Below are 20,538 nucleotides of genomic sequence, written 5' to 3' on the forward strand. Positions count from 1 at the left end.
CCACTATAGTTCCACACTCATTCCAGAGGGCCACTATAGTTCCACACTCACTCCAGAGGGCCACTATAGAGCGTCGCAGTCCCGCCCCCTTTCATGACGACGCCAGGCCCAGGAAATGATTCCCAATGCATTTTTCCCATAGACATTTCAAAAAGTATTTATTTAAAGACGGTTACGCCGAGGACAAAGCCAACTCGAGTCGTGACAAATCATGACAACAAACACAATATTTTGGACCAAACAAATAATTACAAAGAAGAAAAACAACAAAAAAAGTGTTGTAACCTGCCGTTTTGTTCTTCTTTCTAATTATTTGTCCGGCCCAAAAAAATGTGTTTGTTGTCATGATTTGTCACGACAAGAGTTGGCTTTGTCCGCGGCGTAACCGTCTTTTAATAAATACTTTTTTAAATGTCTATGAGGAAAATGAACGGAGAATCATTTCCTGGGCCCTGGTAGGGGGCGGGACTGCAACGCTCTATAGTTCCACACTCACTCCAGAGGGCCACTACCCACTATAGTTCCAGAATCCACACTCACTCCAGAGGGCCACTATAGTTCCACACTCACTCCAGAGGGCCACTATAGTTCCACACTCACTCCAGAGGGCCACTATAGTTCCACACTCACTCCAGAGGGCCACTATAGTTCCACACTCACTCCAGAGGACCACTATAGTTCCACACTCACTCCAGAGGACCACTATAGTTCCACACTCACTCCAGAGGGTCACTATAGTTCCACACTCACTCCAGAGGGCCACTATAGTTCCACACTCACTCCAGAGGACCACTATAGTTCCACACTCACTCCAGAGGGCCACTATAGTTCCACACTCACTCCAGAGGACCACTATAGTTCCACACTCACTCCAGAGGGCCACTATAGTTCCACACTCACTCCAGAGGGCCACTATAGTTCCACACTCACTCCAGAGGGCCACTACAGTTCCACACTCACTCCAGAGGGCCACTATAGTTCCACACTCACTCCAGAGGGCCACTATAGTTCCACACTCACTCCAGAGGGCCACTATAGTTCCACACTCACTCCAGATGACCACTATAGTTCCACACTCACTCCAGAGGGCCACTATAGAGCGTCGCAGTCCCGCCTCCTACCCTGGGACCAGGAAATGAAACCCAATGCATTATTCTCATAGACATTTCTTAAAGTATTTATTTAAAGACGGTTACGCCGCGGACAAAGCCAACTCGAGTCGTGACAACTCATGACAACACAAACAATATTTTGGACCAAACAAATAATTACAAAGAAGAAAAACAACAAAAAAAGTGTTGTAACCTGCCGTTTTTTTCTTCTTTCTAATTATTTGTTTGGTCCAAAATATTGTTTGTGTTGTCATGAGCTGTCACGACTCGAGTTGGCTTTGTCCGCGGTGTAACCGTCTTTAAATAAATACTTTAAGAAATGTCTATGAGAATAATGCATTGGGTTTCATTTCCTGGTCCAGGGTAGGAGGCGGGACTGCGACGCTCTATAGTTCCACACTCACTCCAGAGGACCACTATAGTTCCACACTCTCTCCAGAGGGCCACTATAGTTCCACACTCACTCCAGAGGACCACATTGCATATTACTGTCATAGCAAAAATAGATGATCTACAAGCTCAAAACGTGTCACAGTGTGATGCGTGTTGACGGATTTTAAACATCTCTTTTCTTGTGTTTTACGTTTGTACTTGAGACTCACCCAACATGGAGTCGCTCACTTCCAGGAGGTCCAACCCTGTCACACTGTTCTCTGTGAAATAGAAGAAGAATAATTATGATCTATTATAATAGGCTATTTGTCTGACAGAAATTCAGTACAGTACAACAACAGTCGCTCTCTCTCTCTCTTCAATTCAAAGGAGCTTTATTGGCATGAGAAAACATACGTTTACATTGCCAAAGCAAAAGCGGAACAAAACAATCAAGATAAAACAATAAAATAAAGGTGTAAACAGAGCTGTGTTACATTAACACTTTGGGTAATACTATCTTTTGAAACTATAAAAAAAAGATAGTTATACATCCATAGAGGAGACGTTGGCTTCATACTTTTGAAATTTGACAGCAGTATTTCAATGTTTAAGCATTCTCTCTCTCTCTCTCTCTCTCTCTCTCTCACACAGACACACACACGAAAAGTAGGGAAATAGGAAACATGAAATATGGGGGGAAGTGCTTATTCAGTGTTTGGCCCAATTCCATTCAATGTCCGCCCTAAGCCCTCCAGCCTGCACCCTGACTTCAACTCTGTCTGTCATGCTTGTGTGTACTTCTATTAAAGCTTATGTTTCAAGTCAGGCCTCTCAAAATCCAACCCTAACGTCCCCGTCATGAGAGGTGGAAACAGGTAAAGCTGGCCAATAGGGAAATGGTAAAACTCATGGGCCAATCACCCGTGAACCTAAGAGCCGAAGACTCTTCAAGCACACAAGCTAAAGGGACAATGAAGACGCGTTTCAAGTCAGACTGCACCACCTAGTGGCAGAACTGAGATACTTATTTTTCTTCTTTTTTTTTGGTCCAAAATCACTTTGACAGTTTAAAAATGTGAGCTTAATCAAATAGTAACGCACGTCCTCAGGGTCTTGGCGCTGTGCCAAGCTGTAAGAACAGAATCATGACATCAAAGCAGGGACGTTTAACGCTTATAACAAGCAGCAGATAACAACAATTTGACCCTTTCGTCTTTTTCCAAGTATACGAATAGACCGACATGGTTGAAACGCCGTAACTGCTGTCGTGTCGCAAATAAACACACCATTAAAAAAAGTGAGTTGCAAGCCCCGCTTTGTATTCTAAATTTACTTTCACTTTATTTGTTTATTTAGTCGGGACAGTGTATATTGATTAACATTATATTAAAAATGCAGTGTAAATATACCAGATTTGGCAAAACATGCTAATTTCCATCGGCAGTCCCCAGCCATCAAACATCAGACAATGCAAACAAATAATCACTATAGAGCGTCGCAGCCCCTTTCATGACCACGAGCCGCCCGGAAGAGACTTTCCCATTATTTTCCCCCATAGACATTTCATAAAGTATTTATTTAAAGACCTGTACGCCTCGGACAAAGACAACTCGGATGGTGACAAATCATGACAATAAACAAAAAAAATTGGGCCGAACAAATAATTAGAAAGAAGAAAAACAACAACAAAAAAGTGTTGTACTCTTCCCTTTTGTGTGTGTGTGTGTGTGTGTGTGTGTGTGTGTGTGTGTGTGTGTGTGTGTGTGTGTGTGTGTGTGTGTGTGTGTGTGTGTGGGCATTCCTCACCCAGGAAGGTGTTGGCACAGGCTGGCATCCCGATGTGAGACAGCCATCCTGCCACCTGCTCTGGTCCCCACTGGTCCACTGACACCATGCTGGTCCTGTTGGGACTGGTTCTTCTAAGCTGGAGTCATACTGGTCTGGTCCTGTTGGGACTGGTTCTTCTAAGCTGGAGTCATACTGGTCTGGTCCTGTTGGGACTGGTTCTTCTAAGCTGGAGTCATACTGGTATGGTTCTGTTGACTGGTTCTTCTAAGCTGGAGTCATACTGGTCTGGTTCTGTGGGCTGGAAGTTGGAACATCAACAATCACACCTGTGTGAAGTGAGGGGCGCTCTTATCATTCATCATACATCATCTCGTGAACAACTGGAATGATGTGATCAGTTAGCCGATTTGCTCGTCTACATAATGACGTACATTCTCCATTCAATGTCAATGGGAATTTAATGTAAGACAAAAATAGACGATTTGCTCGTCCACATTATATGACGTGGGAATTTAATGTTTGTGTAAGACGGAAATCTACACTGAATATAGGAGGAAGGATAACACATGTACAAGAAAGAAAGAAAAAGATGATGATGTGAACATCATACAGTTACCCTTCATCTTCTGCTTTAAGACCTGAGATCAGATTCTAAAAATGTCTTCTACATCCTGACAGTTTTCTGAAAAAGCTGAAAAGTTTCTATGTCAGTCGTTCTTCGATTTTTTCCAAAATAGCAGATCTACAAGCTCATAGCGCGCCACTCGGTGGCGCGCTATGAGCTTGTAGATCTGCTATTTTTCAATAGCTAAAGCATGACAGCAAAAGGGGTTCCCGCCCAGAATGGGTTAAGCCCCAAAATGACTGCAGGCTACTAGACATCATGTTTGAACATTTGATTGGTGTAAAAGATTTACACACATGCTACAAATCCATACAAGAATGTTTACTTTACGCCATGTAGCAATAGTGTAACATTAAGATAACACTATGTGCAACTTAGCTTGTATAAACGTTCCAAAATAAGGAAACAAAACAAAGTGCCACTGAAAGTTGAACTACGGACTGACTGCATCATGGATTTATAATGTTGCGTCACATTACATACACCAGTGGTTCCCAAACTTTTTCATGTCAAGGACCCCCAAATTGACTCTAAATTAGCCCCGCGGACCCCCATTTGAAAAGATATGCCAGGGACCCCTCCATAAGAGAAGATTTTTACGACTCTAGCAGTGATTCTCAACCTGTTTAATTTCAAGGACCCCCCAGTTTGACATGCATTACGGACCCCCATTTAATGGCATTTCTATCTCTGGGACCCCCATTTATATTGTAAAATCAATGCTATTTTTTACTCTGAGAGTGTACAAATGGTCCATTTGTACACTCTCTGAGTTACAGACCCATAAGGGTCCATTTGGTTCCAAATGATCATTTAGCTGGGTCCCCCCTGGAACTCCCTCAAGGACCCCTGGGGGTCCCCGGACCCCACTTTGGGAACCAGTGACATACATGACAGAAGTATTGCTCCTCAGTCTGCCTTTAATTCAGTTTTTTAATTATGTCTAATTACCTGCCAGCCACAGACTTATCAATGAATGAGTGAGTGAGTGAATTAATTAAAGAATGAGTGAATAAATGAATGAATCTATGTGTAGTCTACACAGTAACTTTAAATCCAGTGTGAATGTCATTACAGTAACTTTATACACCCCACCCATGCAGTGGTGTAAATTAAATAAATACATTTACCAGTACTACTAGAGCTGCTACTTTCAAAGGAGTACACATTTGAAAACATGTGAAAGAAATGGTCCATTCTGCATTAAATCTGCAATGACCCATTCATTTCTAAGTGGTCTACATTTTGATTGTAATGGCAATACTTTTGCACGTTTTTACTGCAAGTACATTTTGAATTCCCGACTTTTACAGTGTTACTATTTACAGAGTGTTTTCACCTACATTACAGTACAGTATTGATACTTGTACTTAAGTAAAACAAACAGTGACTACTTTCTTTTCCCCCTCCTCCCTCTGTGCTGTTTCGGGAAGCACTATATACTGTTGTTTAAAATGAACCACGTGGTTTCCGAACACACACACACAGCACACACACAGCGCACACACACACGTTGTGACACACGCAGACACTAACTGCACACACACACTCTGTTAACACACACTCCCTTTACAAATGTAGACAACTTACCACAGAGTGATAATAAGAACTCTTTACATAAAGCCATGTTCCGTCACGCAGGCAGCGGCTCTTGAATCTTCACACACACACACTCTGCAGGTGTGGGCGGAGCCACGTGGCGCACGCTGCCTACAACAGCCCAGTGGATTGTGGGTAATGGTGTTCACAGTGGACTGTGTGGACACGTTGGACTACAAACGCGTCCCAGTGGATTGTGGGTCATGGTGTTCACAGTTGAGACTACAAACCGTCCATGTTTCTCACTGAATCGTGTTGTTGTGGCTCCTGTGCGCCATCTAGTGGACACAGAGAGTGGAACTAATTCTAATTCCTGCTGGAGATTTGTTTTCCTACCCAAAAAATAGTTGAAACTATAGTTTAAACCAATACATTATAAATATAACTTAAAAGCACAACCTTCATAACAATGAGACTAGAATATTCTAATATAAAGCCAGCTTTCAAATGCCAGTGTTTACAGAATGCATCCAGAGATCATTTCATATCCAACTCAAAGTGACTCAAGTTCAACCTTACTTATAGCATGTTATGTAGACTAGACAGCACTAGAATTGCATTTTATGTAGTCATAGCACTTTATAGTACACATGTATTATATATAATATAGTATAGTATGTATAGTTTACATAGATACTCCACTGTTACGTTCTTAGCTTACGCATGTTTCATGATAACTACTTTTTATGTATGTTTATGTATTCCCATGCTTTTTTGTTCTTGCTTAATGTAAATCGCTCTGGATTAAGAGCATCTGCTAAATGCCTAAATTGTTCCAGACGGCAGATTCGTCACATGACTGACCTTTCCTTCTGTGAGCTTCCTTCGTGCCGGTGGGGGCTCCTCACTGGCAGGTGAGCCAGTAGGATACAACTAGGGATGTCCTCCCGGTGGGGACTCCTCACTGGCAGGTGAGCCAGTAGGATACAACTAGGGATGTCCTCCCGGTGGGGACTCCTCACCGGCAGGTGAGCCAGTAGGATACAACTAGGGATGTCCTCCCGGTGGGGACTCCTCACCGGCAGGTGAGCCAGTAGGATACAACTAGGGATGTCCTCCCGGTGGGGACTCCTCACTGGCAGGTGAGCCAGTAGGATACAACTAGGGATGTCCTCCCGGTGGGGACTGCTCACTGGCAGGTGAGCCAGTAGGATACAACTAGGGATGTCCTCCCGGTGGGGACTCCTCACTGGCAGGTGAGCCAGTAGGATACAACTAGGGATGTCCTCCCGGTGGGGACTCCTCACTGGCAGGTGAGCCAGTAGGATACAACTAGGGATGTCCTCCCGGTGGGGACTCCTCACCGGCAGGTGAGCCAGTAGGATACAACTAGGGATGTCCTCCCGGTGGGGGCTCCTCACTGGCAGGTGAGCCAGTAGGATACAACTAGGGATGTCCTCCCGGTGGGGGCTCCTCACCGGCAGGTGAGCCAGTAGGATACAACTAGGGATGTCCTCCCGGTGGGGACTCCTCACTGGCAGGTGAGCCAGTAGGATACAACTAGGGATGTCCTCCCGGTGGGGGATCCTCACCGGCAGGTGAGCCAGTAGGATACAACTAGGGATGTCCTCCCGGTGGGGACTCCTCACCGGCAGGTGAGCCAGTAGGATACAACTAGGGATGTCCTCCCGGTGGGGACTCCGCACCGGCAGGTGAGCGAGTAGGATACAACTAGGGATGTCCCGATTTTACGTCACAGACAATATCCAGTTCAATATGCATATCATATTGATACTAGGCATGTCCCGATCACGTTATTTTTGCTCCCGATCCGTTTTCGATCATTTGAAAATGACGTGATCGGCCCTGATTTCCGATCTGATCGGATGGGGACAGCCCTAGATACAACAGAACAGCAGTGACAAAACAAACGTGTGTGTGTGTGTGTGTGTGTGTGTGTGCGTGTGGAGGAATTCAATAGCATAACTACCAACTCGAGGAGCAAAAGGGAGTCAAAAAAATAATCATGACGGCTCATATCTCCTTTAAACAGAAAACGCTTTATTTTGTGTGAACAAAGAAAAGTGCTCCGTAATTCAACCGTTAACATAACGTCAAGGCCTAAATTAGCATAATATATTAACATATATTAATGATACTATATGTTATTATATTTATTAATGGTTCTAAACCTTCACAACTATCTCAACACGACAGTTTCACTGTGAGTCAGACCGAAGCAGGACGACTAGGAAACACAACTTTATGATAAAGGGATCTTTAACCCATTTTGGGCGGGAACCCCTTTTGGTGTTTTAAACATGTTATAATTTAGCTATTGAAAAATAGCAGATCTACAAGCTCATAGCTCTACGAGCTTGTAGGTCTGCTATTTTTTTAAATACGTGAATATTTAGGATTTAGAAGATTTTTTTTAAATTTCGAGGTCAGGCCTAAATGGGTTAAGAATGTATTACAGCAGAGGTTCTCAAAGTGGGGAACCAAATGGACCCTTAAAGGTCTGTTAACTCAGAGAGTGTAACACATGGAACCAAATGGACCCTTAAAGGTCTGTTAACTCAGAGAGTGTAACACATGGAACCAAATGGACCCTTACAGGTCTGTTAACTCAGAGAGTGTAACACATGGAACCAAATGGACCCTTACAGGTCTGTTAACTCAGAGAGTGTAACACATGGAACCAAATGGACCCTTACAGGTCTGTTAACTCAGAGAGTGTAACACATGGAACCAAATGGACCCTTACAGGTCTGTAACTCTGAGAGTGTAACACATGGAACCAAATGGACCCTTACAGGTCTGTTAACTCAGAGAGTGTAACACATGGAACCAAATGGACCCTTACAGGTCTGTTAACTCAGAGAGAGTGTAACACATGGAACCAAATGGACCCTTACAGGTCTGTCACTCTTGAGAGTTGAATAAATGGAACCAAACGGACCCGTTTGGGTCAATTTGGTTCCATTTCCACAACTCTCAGAGGTGAGGGGGAGTCGGTAAGGGGCGTCGAAATGAACAAAAAACCATGAGAACCCGTTGTTGCACTGTAAGAAAACACAACTTTATGATAAGGTTCCGTTCACATGGCGTACAGTATGTACAGTAGAGTACAGCAGGACGTACAGTACAGCAGGATGTGTAGAAAACATTCAACGACTAGGCAGGAACAACAGTGATACAACAAACACATGACGTAATGAACACACGGTCACGCCATGTATACAGGGAGCACGCACACACACAGTCAAATTACCATACTTGTGGAGTCACATTTGGCCCTCACAAGTATAGTAAAACAAGTACAAACACACACACACGCACAGAAGGGAGTAGGTTTGTAGTGGCTGTAGGAAGAAGGTCCCGTTCATTTCACACCTCAGGATGAACATCCAGGATCCCAGAGTAGTGTGTGTGTGTGTGTGCGTGAGCCAGAGTGTGTGCGCGAGTGCTTGTGTCTGTGTGCGCTTGTGTGTGCACGTGTGTGTGTGTGTGTCACGCGAGTGCGGGTATGCGGTGTGTGTGTGTGTTTAAGCGCTGCTCAGGGCGTCGACTCCAGGCAGGACTTTACCTGAGGACAGAGAGAAAATGCATCTTAAAATCGTTTCATATAAGCATTTACATATAAGCGTTTCATATAAGCATATAACATTGTGGTCCAAAAATAAACAAGCTGCGTTATTGTCAGGGAGGTGTCTCACATATATGATACAGTCTGTTTCTAGTGTAAATGTAACTAATTCAGTAGCAGTAACATTAGCGTTTTCTCTCAGTCAGTTGATTCTTCATATCCATATGAGTGAAACGGCCTGGATGATGTGTTTATTTTTCAACAGTTCTTATATGAGGTGATTTTTTATAAGATAAGTGAGTTTAATGAGTTGTTGGGTCTATAGGACCATCAGCCACCACGGCCACATCTCTACGCTGACACACCATTGCGGTTTGGCTTCTACGAGGCGAGCAGTCTAGAAGAGGGTCTGTCTGTGTGTGTGTCTGTCTTCACCATTATGAATCATGCCTTGCACATTAATGTACTTTATCGATATGAAACTGTCTCTTCGTCACTCCCAGCACAAGGAAACATGCGCGCATTCCATAGAGTGCCATTAATATAAAAATAAATTGCATTTTTATAGCACTTTTCTATGCACTACGTGCTTACTCAAAGCGCTTTACAACGGTCCATACATTGGGAGGTGAAGCGGCGAACAGTCGACGCCAGCGTCCTCACTTCCCACATCCACACACCGACGGTGGCGAGCTCACACCGACCGACTCATTGGAGGCTATAGACTCTATAGCCTCCAATGAGTCGGTATAGTATAGAGCGTCGCAGTCCCACCCCCTTTCATGACGACGCCAGGCCCAGGAAATGAATCCAATGCATTTTTCCCATAGACATTTCAAAAAGTATTTATTTAAAGACCTTTTAAGCGTCGTACGAAGCCAACTCGAGTCGTGACAAATCATGACAACAAACAATATTTTGGACCAAACAAATAATTACAAAGAAGAAAAACAACAAAAACCTGCCGTTTTTTTCTACTTTCTAATTCTTTGTTTGGCCCAAAATAGTGTTTATTGTCATGATTTGGCTTTGTCCGCGGCGTAAAACGTCTTTAAATAAATACTTTCTGAAAAGTCTATGAGGAAAATGAACGGGGATTTATTTTCCGGGTCTCTCGACGCTCGACTGCGACGCTCTATGGGGTTCAGTGTCTTGCCCAAGGACACTTCCACATGTGGACAGGAGGAAGAGCCGGATTCGAACCGCCGACCCAGGGATCATTGGACAACCCACTCTACCTCCTGAGCCACCGTCAGCCGCCCCCAAAATACAGCATTGACCCTCTCAAATGAACGTGTATAAAGTTTAATATGAATGGAGTTTATCCAACGACGTAATCATGGGTTCATGAATAATTAACGAGGTTAATTAGCATGCCGTCTCACCCTCCAGCAGTTCCAGTGAAGCTCCGCCTCCTGTGCTGACGTGGCTGACCTTGTCCTCCGTGTCCCACTTAGCGCAGCATGTGGCTGTGTCGCCCCCACCTGGAGGAGACAGGTAGTGCACACACATGAACGCAAGCACACACTCACCCCAATCATTTAGATTCGTTAGCTATAGAACAGTGGTTCCCAAAGTGGGGTCCGGGGACCCCCAAGGGTCCTTGAGGGAGTTCCAGGGGGTCACCAGCTAAATGATAGTTTGGAACCAAATGGATCCTTATGGGTCTGTAACTCTGAGAGTGTACAAAAGTCCATTTGTACACTTAGATTGTACAAATGCACAAGAGTTAAATTAACATTGATTTTACAATATAAATTGGGGATCCCAGAGATAGAAATGGCATTAAATGGGGGGTCCGTAGACTAATGCATGTCAAACTGGGGGGGGTCCTTGAAATTAAACGGGTTGAGAACCACTGCTAGAGCCGTACACATCTCCTCTTATGGGGGGGTCCCTGGCATTATCTCTTCAAATGGGGGTCCGCAGGCATGATGAAGTGCCAATTTGGTTCCATTTGTACACTGTCAGAGTTAAGGCAGGTCTTTGCAAATTAAACATTTGAGAACCACTCAAATGGTTGGACTCCGAGTCCTATTGTACCGTATAGAGTCGTAGTAAATATGTGTCATACATATTCAGAAGAAAACCTGGAGACTTCATTCACTAAGTGTGTCAAAATAAGGACTTTATAATGGTGTGAAACAGAAAATCAAAATTTTAGGAATAAGGGGTTTAGCATGGACGAAAATAGAGCCCTTAGGGTCCTATTTAGCCTGGTATGGGTCCATTTGGTTTCATTTTACGCTCTCAAGAGTTAAATTATTGTTAAACATCTGCATTTTCTTAATTTACAAGAAGTCTACACAATTAGAGAATGTAGGAGAATTGAGAATTGAATATTATTTTGATCAACGTTTGTCTGTTATCTCTCCTAATGGTACCAACATCAATACAGCATGGAATGGTGGGCAAACTCTTATCCAACGACAAGAAAACATTCTTTAGTTTTGGGTCTGAGAGGCTAAATGTCATCAGATGGTGGTTCCGTGGCTCAGATGGGTCTGAGAGGCTAAATGTCATCAGATGGTGGTCCGTGGCTCAAATGGGTCTGAGAGTCTAAATGTCATCAGATGGTGGTTCCGTGGCTCAAATGGGTCTGAGAGGCTAAATGTCATCAGACGGTGGTTCCGTAGCTCAAATGGGTCTGAGAGGTTAAATCTCATCAGATGGTGGTCCGTGGCTCAAATGGGTCTGAGAGGCTAAATGTCATCAGACGGTGGTTCCGTAGCTCAAATGGGTCTGAGAGGTTAAATGTCATCAGATGGTGGTCCGTGGCTCAAATGGGTCTGAGAGGCTAAATGTCATCAGACGGTGGTTCCGTGGCTCAAATGGGTCTGAGAGGTTAAATGTCATCAAATGGTGGTTCCGTGGCTCAAATGGGTCTGAGAGGCTAAATGTCATCAGACGGTGGTTCCGTGGCTCAAATGGGTCTGACAGGTTAAATGTCATCAAATGGTGGTCCGTGGCTCAGATGGGTCTGAGAGGCTAAATGTCATCAAATGGTGGTCCGTGGCTCAAATGGGTCTGAGAGGTTAAATGTCATCAGATGGTGGTCCGTGGCTCAAATGGGTCTGAGAGGCTAAATGCCATCAAATGGTGGTCCGTGGCTCAAATGGGTCTGAGAGGCTAAATGTCATCAGATGGTGGTCCGTGGCTCAAATGGGTCTGAGAGGCTAAATGTCATCAGATGGTGGTCCGTGGCTCAAATGGGTCTGAGAGGCTAAATGTCATCAGATGGTGGTCCGTGGCTCAAATGGGTCTGAGAGGCTAAATGTCATCAGATGGTGGTCCGTGGCTCAAATGGGTCTGAGAGGCTAAATGTCATCAAATGGTGGTCCGTGGCTCAAATGGGTCTGAGAGGCTAAATGTCATCAGATTGTGGTTCCGTGGCTCAAATGGGTCTGAGAGGCTAAATGTCATCAGATGGTGGTTCCGTGGCTCAAATGGGTCTGAGAGGCTAAATGTCATCAGATGGTGGTTCCGTGGCTCAAATGGGTCTGAGAGGCTAAATGTCATCAGATGGTGGTTCCGTGGCTCAAATGGGTCTGAGGCTAAATGTCATCAGACGGTGGTTCCGTGGCTCAAATGGGTCTGAGAGGCTAAATGTCATCAGACGGTGGTTCCGTGGCTCAAATGGGTCTGAGAGGTTAAATGTCATCAGACGGTGGTTCCGTGGCTCAAATGGGTCTGAGAGGTTAAATGTCATCAAATGGTGGTCCGTGGCTCAGATGGGTCTGAGAGGTTAAATGTCATCAGACGGTGGTTCCGTGGCTCAAATGGGTCTGAGAGGTTAAATGTCATCAAATGGTGGTCCGTGGCTCAGATGGGTCTGAGAGGCTAAATGTCATCAAATGGTGGTCCGTGGCTCAGATGGGTCTGAGAGGCTAAATGTCATCAGATGGTGGATCCGTGGCTCAGATGGGTCTGAGAGGCTAAATGTCATCAGATGGTGGATCCGTGGCTCAAATGGGTCTGAGAGGCTAAACGTCATGGTGGTCCGTGGCTCAAATGCTGAATAAATAATGGGCCCCGATGCAAAAAGGGTTGAAAAGCTATACAATAAATACAGTACTTCAGGTGGTCCCTACAGGGGTATTTACAGGGGTGTAACCCTGAGCCAAATGTGGCCGTTTCAGAATTCATTGATTTTCTTTTAATTTTCGTTTTTTTTTCATGTCATATGAAAGCAGGGAATCATAGTTTCAAATTGACATATTGGTTGTTCAGTTTGAGAAAACAGGCTTGAAAAGGTTCACTTCTGTGGACTCTAACATTACACCTAGCTACATGTTTAAGCATTTATTCCATATTTACATGTCTTCTGTGGACTCTAACATTACACCTAGCTACATGTTGAAGCATTTATTCCATATTTACATGTCTTCTGTGGTCTCTAACATCACACCTAGATACATGTTTAAGCATTTATTTCATATTTGCATGTCTTCTGTGGTCTCCAACATTACACCTAGCTACATGTTTAAGCATGTATTTCATATTTACATGTCTTCTGTGGACTCTTAACATTACACCTAGCTACATGTTTAAGCATTTATTTCATATGTACATGTCTTCTGTGGACTCTAACATTACACCTAGCTACATGTTTAAGCATTTATTTCATATGTACATGTCTTCTGTGGACTCTAACATTACTCCTAGCTACATGTTTAAGCATTTATTTCATATTTACATGTCTTCTGTGGACTCTAACATTAAACCTAGCTACATGTTTAAGCATTTATTTCATATGTACATGTCTTCTGTGGACTCTAACATTACACCTAGCTACATGTTTAAGCATTTATTTCATATGTACATGTCTTCTGTGGTCTCCAACATTACACCTAGCTACATGTTTAAGCATTTATTTCATATTTACATTTCAGCTCTGACATTTATTTATTTCAGACATTATTTCAGACATTATTTCAGACATTTATTTATTTCAGACATGCTCTAGTATGTGAAGAGTCTGCCTGTGATGTTAACTCATTTTGCATGGGGGGAAAAAAGAAAAATCAGTTTCTCCTCTCCTGAACACTTGAATGTCTGTTTATCAAAAAGAGAACCTCTGCTTTAGAGTTAGAGAGCTACTTTCAAAGCGACAAGCTCAACAAGATCTACCCACCAAAAAAAAGAAAATCATCAAATTGCTGAAAATAGTTAACGCATTTAGGCGTGACGTCGAAATAAAAAAAAGTCTTCTGAAATAATATATATATATATATATATATATATATATATATATTCAAAGATTTGTGCCGCATTTTCACGATTTTTCAAAAATAGCAGACCTACAAGCTCGTAGCGCGCCACTCGGTGGCGCGCTATGAGCTTGTAGATCTGCTATTTTCCAATAGCTAAAGTATAACATCATGCTAAGAACACCAAAAGGGGTTCTCGCCCAAAATGGGTTAAACAATGTACCTGAGGGGCCTTTGGAATAGAAAGACACTTGGAATGGGAACAACAACTTTGAATTGGTAGCTGGGGTTTCTTGTACAGAACTTGTGTAATGCTAGTACTGATACTACTGATGTTTGTGATACAATACTTGAAAACAAAGTATCGCATTGTGGGGTTTGAGCTGACATGCCCCCTGTTTGATGTCAATCAAGTCGCCTTAATTCAAGTGGCAGATTGCCTTTTTGTGTTTATTTATTCGACATGTAAATAATATATGTTTTAGGGGGCATGTCATGTGGTCTACCTGCGCAGCGTGTGTGATCTACCTTTTGGGGTTCTAGGGTGAAGGTACAGGGGTCATTAACCCATTCAGACCTGAGGCTGATTCTAAAAAAAACAAAAAGGCTTCTAAATCATGACAGTTTTTTGAAAAACCCTATGTTTCAGTGGTGCTCAACCCTTTTCATGTCAAGGACCCCCAGAATTATCTGTATTTGGCTGCTGACCCCCATCTGAAAACATGTTGTTCCAGGGACCCCCCCCCCCCCCCCAGGAGCAAAGATTTGAGTAAAAAACGTTTTAAACAGCTAAAGTATAACAATGCTTAAAACACCAAAACGGGTTTTGCCATCCTGAATGGGTTAACCCATTCAGGCCTGACGTCAAAATAAAATAAAAGTTTTCTAAATCATGACAATTTTCGGAAAGATTTGAGGCACATTTTAACGATTTTTCAAAAATAGCAGACCTACAAGTTCATAGCGCGCCACTCGGTGGCGCGCTATGAGCTTGTAGATCTGCTATTTTTCAATAGCTAAATTATAACAATGTTTAAAACACCAAAAGGGGTTCCCGCCCCAAAATGGGTTAATGGTTAATGTGGTTAAACGCTAACGTGACATGGATGCGTTCCAGGTCTCAATGGATTAAGGGTCAGGGTTTTGTTTTTACCGATGATGGTGACACATCCGGTCTTGGTGACCTCCACCACCTTGTCCATCAGGCTCTTGGTTCCGTGCGCGAAGGGTTCCCACTCAAACACGCCGACGGGCCCGTTCCACACGATCTGCTTGGCTCGGCACACGGCATCCGCAAACGCCTTGCAACTCTCTGGGCCACAGTCCAAGCCCTGTGGAACACCACAACATACGTTAGACCCAGTCTCATGGCCGTGGAACACCACAATAATATATAAGTTAGTTAGACCGTACATGGGTACCTGGGGCCACATGGGGCCCCCACCTTCCCTTAATGAGGCCCTGCAGGTTAATATTGGAAATACTGATATATTATTGATTTCAGCTGTTACAATTCCAAACACGCAAACATAACCCGCTTATAATTACTTAGTAGCCGTCTTTTTTATTTACAATGTAGGCATTTATCAGACGCTCTTAATCCAGAGTGATTTACAGTAAGCAAGAACACATCTGCACAATTAAACTATAAGTACACTATAGAACACTATGTCTACGTAATATCTAAATGACATGTTTTAGCCTTTAGCCGACCGTTGTTTCCACACGTCGGTCCGTTGGCGTGTCGGTTCTGCGTGTGCGTCCCGTTGAGAATGACTGGGCACTATGATATGCATGCAGTACCTCTTGCCAACCAGTAGGTGGTGCTAGCAGACCACCAAAGTGGTTACAAATCAGGACACAATTATAGTGATTAAAGTCAAATATTGACCGATATAATAGTGTCCAGACCAATATACCAGGTCTGCTTCTGTCACACACAGTTACGTTTACAAAGGTTGGTTGTTTAGAAGACATTAGTTGACCATGGTAATGTTTAGATATAAGTTATACATTTAGACATTAGTTTACAGGTGGTAAATTGTGTTTAGACATTGGTTTCCAGATAAGGTCTAACACATTGAAGTTTATGGACATGGTACAGTTTAAAACAGCACAAATCATCTACAAGGCAAGGCATAAACTACTACCAGGAAATATTCTGAAATTGTTCATGGAAAGGGAGGGATGAGATATGAACTAAGAAGGGAGCTACATTTCAAACAGCTTGGTGCTCGCACCACTGTGTCAGTGGAGTAAAGCTATGGAATGTCCAGCAGTGCAATCATTTAATTCTATTTAAGAAAAAGGTACAAGATGTGGCTTTTGGAGAATTGGAGCTACTAATTTTTGGAAACTAGGGGCTACTAATATTTACTATTCTCTGCCTATCGGGACGTAACTCGGACAGAGCCGAGTCGGGTCTGGTGGCCTTCGCAGCGCTCGGCACGGCGACTCGCTCGGCATCGCTGCCCATTTGAAAAGGACCTTATTGCTCATTATAGCATTTCTGTCTACTCTGTGTGTCATTGGACAGTTCAGACACCTGCATACCAGTGACATCATCGGTAGGCAGGTTTTTGTTAATGTGAGACCAATGGCCTCTCTCTTCAGGAAGAGAAAGGCTGGGGTTTTTTTTAGCATAGATTACACATTGATGATGTCACTGGTAGGCAGCAACGTTAACTCGCCATTAGTGATCACGTTTATCTGATTCCGATCATTTGATGTTGACTATCTGCAGACACCGATTCTTCCCAATCCAATATTTATATTTTATAGAACACTCTTTGCCACATGTCATATCACAATAGTACAATATCCAAAATCACAGACAATATCCAGTCTGATATCATGATATGGATATAATATTGATACTAGGGAGTAGGGATGTCCCTGTTTTTTGTGATCCCGATCCAATTTCCGATCATTTGAAAATGACGTGATCGAACAACCCTACTCTACTCACCATCCACCCGGCAGGGATCCCGTCAGACACCTTGGCCGCGCCGATGGTAGCCTTCTCGTCGAACTTGTCGGCGGTGATGAAGTCCACGGGCAGGTTGATCTTCACGCCGTTCTTCTCGGCCTTCGCCATCAGGTCCTTGACGATCTTCGCCCCCTCGTCGTCGTACAGCGAGGTTCCGATCTGTGGAACGGAAGAAAGCCTCGTTAACAACACCTCGTTAAGACCTTCTTAACACAACGCAACGCGCTTCGGCGCGTTGTGAGCTTGTAGATCTGCTATTTTCAGCATGCAACCAAGTGTAAAATGACTTATACTGGATCTCTTGTCCACTAGTCCCTTCCTGACATTTTAGTCTAGTTTGTATTTGTTGACGAAATTGTCAGTATATTTAGTCTTAGTTTTAGTCATCGTAGCTTAGTTTTCATTTCGTTTCTATTTCGTTTTTGTCAGTGAAAAAAGGCAGTCGACGAACATTTTTTCGTCTTAGTCGACGAAAACAACACTGAAAGGTTCACATGTGATGTGAACCTTTCAGTAGCCTATCCTGGCCTGCATTGTGGGAAAACCAGCGTTTGTTCGTGGAGGTCAACCGGAGGTCACTTTATTTAGTGCTTTCCTAACGTGACATATTTCCACCAAGTCTGTGTGATAACATTATTATACTCCTGTTATCACTCTTATCACTCGGTCAACATTTATTTGGATTGAGTAATGCCAAATAATAAGCTGAATCACTTCCATTTTATACCTTTTACACATTTACAAAAAAATGGAACCATTTGGTTCCATTTCGTCAGAGTTAAGGAGGGTTCTTTGCAAATAAAACATTTGAGAACCACTACTAGTTGGACTCCTAATGTGCCGTAGAGAGTCGTAGTAAATATGTGTCATACTTATTGTGAATAAAACCTGGAGACTGACATTCAGTATAGTGGGTGTTATGATCAAAATGAGAACATTGTAATGGTGTGTAAAAAAACAGAAAATCTAAAGATTTCCCACAGACAAGACGGGGTCTTTGCCACGGTGTACTATTGACCCATTGGTGACCCCTGGTGCTCAGATGCCTCAGTTTCCCATGTGGCCTTGCGGGGTTGTTTTGTCGTGCATTTCATTGACGTTGGAACGTTGGGCTACACACGACAGAATAAATGGCCTGGAGAACGGCTCGTTGAAGAGTGGAGTTACGGTGCTTCTTCCCTATTGGTCGATGCCCGGTCAAAGTACACCAGCGTCCAACTGAACTGCACTGTTGTTCACATGCGTCGGGCGCGTGTGGACAGAGTGACCTGACGCACAGGAAGAGCGTGTAAGAGTGTGTGCGTGTGTGTGTGTGTGTGTGTGTGTCCATACCTCCATGTTGTTGAGGACCTTCAGGAAGGTGAAAGCCATTCCTCCTCCAATGATCATCTCGTTGACCTGATCCAACATGTTGTTGATCAACTGGATCTTGTCCTTCACCTTGGCTCTGAGAGAGAGACACCAGGACACAGGGAGAGAGAGAGAGACACCAGGAGACAGGGAGAGAGAGAGACACCAGGAGACAAGGAGAGAGAGAGGGAGGGGGGGAGAGAGACACCAGGACACAGGGAGAGAGAGGGGGAGGGGGGGGGAGAGAGAGAGAGAGCGAGAGAGAGAGAGAGATTAAATTAAGGGATGCAGGATGGCTGATTTAAGCAGTCATATTATGGCTTGACTCAAACTGTAATTGGACTCAGAGCTGGCTGGTTTCACATGGTTTGTTGAACTCTCTCTGGTGTTGTGGGTGCAGGGTGGGGTTGTGGTGTTGTGGGTGCAGGATGGTGTTGTGGTGTTGTGGGTGCAGGGTGGGGTTGTGGTGTTGTGGGTGCAGGGTTGGGGTTGTGGTGTTGTGGGTGCAGGATGGGGTTGTGGTGTTGTGGGTGCAGGTTGGGGTCGTGGTGTTGTGGGTGCAGGGTGGGGTTGTGGTGTTGTGGGTGCAGGGTGGGGTCGTGGTGTTGTGGGTGCAGGTTGGGGTTGTGGTGTTGTGGGTGCAGGATGGGGTTGTGGTGTTGTGGGTGCAGGTTGGGGTCGTGGTGTTGTGGGTGCAGGGTGGGGTTGTGGTGTTGTGGGTGCAGGGTGGGGTCGTGGTGTTGTGGGTGCAGGGTGGGGTTGTGGTGTTGTGGGTGCAGGGTGGGGTTGTGGTGTTGTGGGTGCAGGTTGGGGTTGTGGTGTTGTGGGTGCAGGGTGGGGTTGTGGTGTTGTGGGTGCAGGTTGGGGTTGTGGTGTTGTGGGTGCAGGGTGGGGTTGTGGTGTTGTGGGTGCAGGATGGGGTTGTGGTGTTGTGGGTGCAGGATGGGGTCGTGGTGTTGTGGGTGCAGGGTGGGGTTGTGGTGTTGTGGGTGCAGGGTGGGGTCGTGGTGTTGTGGGTGCAGGGTGGGGTCGTGGTGTTGTGGGTGCAGGGTGGGGTCGTGGTGTTGTGGGTGCAGGGTGGGGTTGTGGTGTTGTGGGTGCAGGATGGGGTTGTGGTGTTGTGGGTGCAGGATGCTGTACTCTGTCGTCAACCCTAAGCCATTACAGCCTGTTAAAATGGACAGGGGTGAGGTGGCTACTTTTGAAAATGAGAGAAATGAAAGAGACCTTTTGTGATCATGAAACCTAGCCTGTGCAACTAAACCATGCAGTCACAAAACATATATTAAAATGTACTCTATTTATGTCAATTTGAACAATGACGTCTGTAATCATTAATGATGACTGTGTGTCTGTGCAGACAGACACATGACAGTGGAAGGATTTGATTGGCTGCTTTCCAGACGTTAAAATGCTGTGGCAGTTGCACAACAGAACCTGGACCCTGACCCAAGAGAGTGTGTGCGTGCGTGCGTGCTCAGGACAACCAGTGAATATAAAAAGGTAAAACCTTTTAAAATCACGTCAGTTAAGTTATTTAATACAGTCTGTTTGGAGAGAATGTAATTAATCCTGAGGTTGCTGGAGGTAGCATTGGAAACTACGTTAGGAAATAAACTGATGAATAAAACTATGACAAAATATATTGACAATTTTCTCAACAAATAAAAACCAACACTAACATGTAAACAGTTTGGCTGCTATTCACGACATAATTGCTAAAGAACAGCTTCCCTGCGGATCACGACATTCCCGACATTTGTTTTCATTGTTTAATTTGACTTTTTTAAATACGTAGCCTATCTATTGTGATGTATGCTATTTTTGATGTATGCTATTTTTGAAAAATACTGTCAGGATGTAGAAGACATTTTTTAAATCTGATCTCAGGTCAAAATGGGTTATGGCAGCGGTTCCCAAAGTGGGGTCCATGGACCCCTAGGGGTACGCAACGCATAGCC

The 20,538-nt window shown here is 44.1% G+C and overlaps 2 protein-coding genes and 1 pseudogene across 3 annotated transcripts in view; all 3 read right to left on the minus strand.

Annotated features, from left to right (window-relative positions):
- amot (angiomotin) overlaps positions 1-5,597 on the minus strand; it is a 71,170-nt gene extending 65,573 nt beyond the window's left edge. The window contains 3 exon segments of the mRNA XM_079510401.1: positions 1,715-1,765; positions 3,294-3,573; positions 5,491-5,597. Coding sequence (XP_079366527.1) covers positions 1,715-1,765; positions 3,294-3,381 — 139 coding nt within the window. The 5' untranslated portion in view covers positions 3,382-3,573; positions 5,491-5,597.
- A 1,881-nt stretch (positions 5,598-7,478) lies between these two features.
- pgk1 (phosphoglycerate kinase 1) overlaps positions 7,479-20,538 on the minus strand; it is a 28,921-nt gene continuing 15,861 nt past the window's right edge. The window contains exons 7-11 of the mRNA XM_079510402.1: positions 18,560-18,674; positions 17,207-17,386; positions 15,392-15,569; positions 10,414-10,512; positions 7,479-9,028 (exon numbers count right to left, since the gene is read on the minus strand). Of these exons, the coding sequence (XP_079366528.1) occupies positions 8,988-9,028; positions 10,414-10,512; positions 15,392-15,569; positions 17,207-17,386; positions 18,560-18,674 (613 nt within the window). The 3' untranslated portion in view covers positions 7,479-8,987. The remainder of the gene's footprint in view (positions 9,029-10,413; positions 10,513-15,391; positions 15,570-17,206; positions 17,387-18,559; positions 18,675-20,538) is intronic.
- On the minus strand, positions 18,937-19,573 carry LOC306929259 (annotated as a pseudogene). The gene has a single exon. The product of its transcript is annotated as an uncharacterized misc_RNA (transcript).

Source organism: Electrona antarctica (assembly GCF_951216825.1).
Source record: "Electrona antarctica genome assembly, chromosome: 9".
NCBI lineage: Eukaryota > Metazoa > Chordata > Actinopteri > Myctophiformes > Myctophidae > Electrona > Electrona antarctica.